General features: G+C 47.6%; 1 protein-coding gene across 1 annotated transcript in view; it reads left to right on the top strand.

Annotated features, from left to right (window-relative positions):
• The window catches only part of ERGIC1 (endoplasmic reticulum-golgi intermediate compartment 1), a 48,231-nt gene extending 44,230 nt beyond the window's left edge, over positions 1-4,001 (top strand). Inside the window, 1 exon segment of the mRNA XM_012554121.2 lies at positions 1,538-4,001. Coding sequence (XP_012409575.1) covers positions 1,538-1,645 — 108 coding nt within the window. The 3' untranslated portion in view covers positions 1,646-4,001.
• Positions 4,002-4,556: the final 555 nt, after the last annotated feature.

Here is a 4,556-nt window from a genome sequence, read left to right as displayed (position 1 = left end):
GGGAGGGAGTACTACTGGCATCTAGTGGGGAGAGGCCAGGGATGCTACTAAACATCCTACACAGGACAGCCCCCTACAACCAAGAAATATCTAGCCTCAAATGTTAATAGTGCCATGAGAAACCCTGCACTATTATAAGCTCTCTCATAGCACCATAGGCCTCTCTGTCTTTTGTAGCGCTTGCCTTGGTTGTAATTTATCTGTATGGTTATTTGATTACTACCTGTCTGCCTGGCCTGACTCATGAGTTCCATGATGTGTGTGTGTATGCATGAACGTGCGTGTTCACCATGTAGGCCCTGGACCTAGCTCAAGGTCTGGTACTTGGAATATGTTCCAGGAATGTTTGTTGGCCCTCCTCTCCACCTCCTCCCCAAACACACAAGTACATTTTCCCTTTGGTTTTCTTCTGGTTCTTCCTGAACAACCCTTCTCCTCTCTCTTCCTACTGATATTCTCCAGCTTTTAAGAGTGAAAGAAGGTTTATTTCTAGCTGAAGTCCATCCAGGCCAGTGCTATCTGTTCAGCCCACCCCAGATCTCAGTCACAGACAACACCGAGCCTGGATCTATCAGACCCAGGTTCAAGCCCCAGCATCACCACTTCCAGGCTGTATGACCTTGGACCAGTGGCACCACCTTTCAGAACCTCCATTCCTTCATCTGGAAATGGAGTTGTAAATATCTGATCAATTTCGAATAGTGATATACACCAAAGGCTTCGGGGTCAAGGCATAGCTGATTTCAAGTGGTAGCTCTGCTACTTACTGTGCCACCTTAGGTAAGTTACCTAACTAAGCCTCAGTTCCCTCCCCTGTGAAATGGGTCTTATAATCCCCTTCCTCATTCACAAGGTTAATATAGGAATTAAATGAGCTGGGTTGATGATGGTTCCTTTTTTTTTTGTATTCAGCATTAATTTATTGTATAACACCCAATTTTAGTACGAAAAGAGATGTATTTCTACTGTATGAGAAGCATACATCATTTAAAAACACAATAGGTAACAAAAGTTATATAATCTTGGCTCACAAAATGTAAATAATGAATCAACAGCTACATTCAGGAAAAAAAGCAAAAGCCTATCAAAGCAATTCTTCTGACTCAAGATGGGTATTTTTCCAAAAACAAAAAAAACAAACTTGTTGCCGTTGAGTAGAGTCCAACGCATAGTGGCCCTATAGGACAGAGTAGAACTGCTTCATAGGATTTCCAAGGCTGTAAATCTTTACAGAAGCAGACTGCCACATCTTTCTCCCACAGAGTGGCTTGTTGGGTTCGAACAACCAGCCTTTCGGTTAGCAGCCAAGCACTTAACCACTGCACCAACAAGGATGGTTCCTTTTACTACCATTAAATTCATCATCCAATGCATATTCGTTTTGAGCCCTGAGTATGCTCCACACCCTGTTGGTTACCACATGGTGAGCTTAATGGTGTCTGCACTTGCGGAGCCCACCATCTTGTGATTTGGGAGGGGCCTGGCCTGGTGCCTTCCCCAGCATTGACCTCTGAACCCCCTCCTCACCCTCTTTCAGATCTGTGCCATCATTGGTGGGACCTTCACTGTCGCGGGCATCCTGGACTCATGCATCTTCACAGCCTCGGAGGCCTGGAAGAAGATCCAGCTGGGCAAGATGCACTGACGCCTGCCCGGCCTGGTGGCCAAGGACGCAGGGAGGCCGCCAGTCCAGTGTCCAGCGCCCTGTGTCCCCCTGCCCTCTGTTTGGCCCTGAATCTGGCTGCATCCCAGGGTGGTGGGGTGCGAGGAGTAGTTCAGGCTTTTGTAGCTACTTCTTTTTCCCATGTTGGATTTGAGAAAAATTCTATTGCCTGAAGTTGTGGTGCCCCTTTCCTGGAAGCCCCAAGACCAGAGTCAGGCAAGGGGGGTGGGGCTCAGGGATATTGGGGGCCACCCCTGAGAAGACTACAGTCCCTTTCCTTTTGGGGGAACAGCCCAGAATCCTCCCTGACCAGCTCTCAGCCAGGCTTTGACAATCTCACAGCCCCTACCCTTTGGACACACTAATCATTTTGTTTCTCCCCTGGGCAACCAACTGGCCCCAGAGGCACTAGACCTGGGCTCTGAGCTTTGACCAGGCTGCCCACAGGTACTGCCCACCTGGTGGCTTCAGCAGAAGATGGTACTTCCCAGGCAGTGCCCTTGGAGCTGGCACTGTAGATGGAACCCTGCCTTCTACTCCATCCCTTCCTGTCCAGCCCAGAGCCCAGGCCTCAAGTTCTTCACCCCTGCCCTTTTTCTTTCCTTCCGAGAAGCAGATTCCCAGTTGTCTGGCGGCAGCAGTGGAGACTCAGATCTGCCTACTGGGCACTGGGCAGGTCACAGGTTCCCTTTGTCAGTCTTGTTCCCCCGAGTCCCCTACCAATGTGCCTCAGCCGCTTGCTGTGTGCAGCAGCATCTCTTAGTGGAGGGGCTGGTTCCCCGCTGCCAGGTCCACCCCACCTCTCTGTTGGGATCTGCAGTGGTGGAGGTGAGGGGTTGTGTGACTTGGAAGTCACCCTTTGAGAACTAGACACGGTATATGCTCTTATATTCAGACAGGAAGCCTCTTTCTCTGCGACCCTAAAATAGTCATGTCTTGGCCTCTCCCAGACAGCCACCACTGGTCCCAAGGCCTTAGGTGGGAGAAGCAAACCAGATGGCCCTGCCCCACCTTTGGACCAGCACTCAGACCTCCCTGCAGCCCAGGTGTGGCCCACTTGCTCCTGCATCCCTGATTGATAGGATGGTCATACGCCAATACTTCCAGGCCCACGGCAGCCCCAGGGCCTCCCCACTTGCCCCTGAGGTGGGTCCCCACCCTACTGATCCCCTTCATCTTTCTCCTTTAGTTCTGAAAGGGAGAGGCAATGGTCCAGGCAGGAATTCCACCCCAGGGAATTTTAGCTCTGCCCTCCTGTCCCGGGGCAGGAGCCACCCACTCATTTTCCATTTGTATCAAAATTGTTTGCATACTTTTGTAATTAAGGGGAGTGTCTGCTGGAAGGCTTTTTAAAATGATCTATATGGATAGCTCAAGTCTCTGCCATTTGTAATGTTTGGCCCTGGATTCCAATTAGAAAGCTTCCCCTTTTGTATAGGAGTTGATTGATGTTGTGAGTGTTAATTACATTCGGTTATTTCTGGTGTCTGTGGCCACTTGGGTGGATTTTTTTTTACATTCTGTTCCCCAGTTACAGAAAGGAGTCCTATATTTTGCGTGTGAGTATGTGCGCCTGCAAAGGGTGGGGCAGGGAGGGCTGGGGTAGGGGAATGTGTGGCATGTGCATGAGTTGAAATTCTACTTTTATGTGTTTTTTTAAAAACTCTGAGGACATAGAGGATGTCAGTTTCCTATGGAAGAGACATCTCTGACCTGTTGTTCTTATAAACAAAATCTCAAGGGAAAAAAAATGTCTTAGTACTTTCCCCACACTCATTGAGTTCAAATAGATTAAAAGGCTGATTTTCAGAAATTTGTTTTCTTTCTACCTTGATTTGTGGCTGGGTGGCCTAAAGGCTGGAATCACAGTCAGAATGGAATTTAATTCTAAAAGTGAGAAGTTGGGAAATGTTAAAGAGAAGATCTGTGAGGATGATCAGAAAGTCAAGACCCATTGGATTAAGCCCTTGGTTGTGTAAACAGTTTACACTCATCTACTAACGTAAAGGTTGGGGACTTGAACCCACCCACTAGTGCCATGGAAGAAAGGCCTGGTGATCTGCTTCCATAAAGATTATAGCCAAGAAAACCCTATGGAGCAGTTCTGTCCTGTAACACACAGCACATGATGTCACCACGAGTTGGAAGTGACAGCAACGGGTTATTGAATCCCTACAGAATGTTCCAGGCTCTGTTATTTTCTAGCTGTGTAGCCTCAAGTCCAGGCCCCTAACATCTCAGTGCCTCAATTTCCTGAGCTGAAACCAAAAGAAAACCAAACCCATTGCAGTTGAGTCGATTCCAACTCATAGCAACCCTATAACACAGAGTAGAACTGCCCCATAGAGCTTCCAAGGAGCGGTTGGTGGATTCAAACTGCTGACCTTCTGGTTTGCAGCCATAGCTCTTAACCACTGTGCCACCAGGCCACCTGGAGCTGCAAATGGGGATAGTAATACTACCTCATAGGGCTGTTGTGGAAAGTAAATGCTATAATATGTGTAAGTAAATTATACTAGATCAGAATGAGAGAATGAATATAGTAAAGTATTTATTCGTGGTACATGGTAAATCTTCAAAAACGGTAGTTGTTACCTATAAAAAAACCAAACCTGTTGCCGTTGAGTTAATTCCGACTCATAGCGACCCTATAGTACAGAGTAGAACTGCCCCATAGGGTTTCCAAAGAGCAGCTGGTGGATTCGAACTGCCGACCTTTTGGTTAGCAGCCATAGCTCCTAACCACTGCACCACCAGGGCCCCAGTTGTCACCTATAGATATTCCCAAATAGAGTATAATCTCCTTGAGAACAGGGCTAACATTGTTCCACAGCTTTGAGCCAAGGCCTCCATAAATGAAGGGTGTTTCATAAATTCTTGATTTTAAAGGGAC

This window comes from Trichechus manatus, unplaced genomic scaffold, assembly GCF_000243295.1.
Source record: "Trichechus manatus latirostris isolate Lorelei unplaced genomic scaffold, TriManLat1.0 scaffold00011, whole genome shotgun sequence".
In the NCBI taxonomy this organism is placed as follows: Eukaryota; Metazoa; Chordata; class Mammalia; order Sirenia; family Trichechidae; genus Trichechus; species Trichechus manatus.
This window is presented reverse-complemented; position numbering and strand designations above follow the sequence as displayed.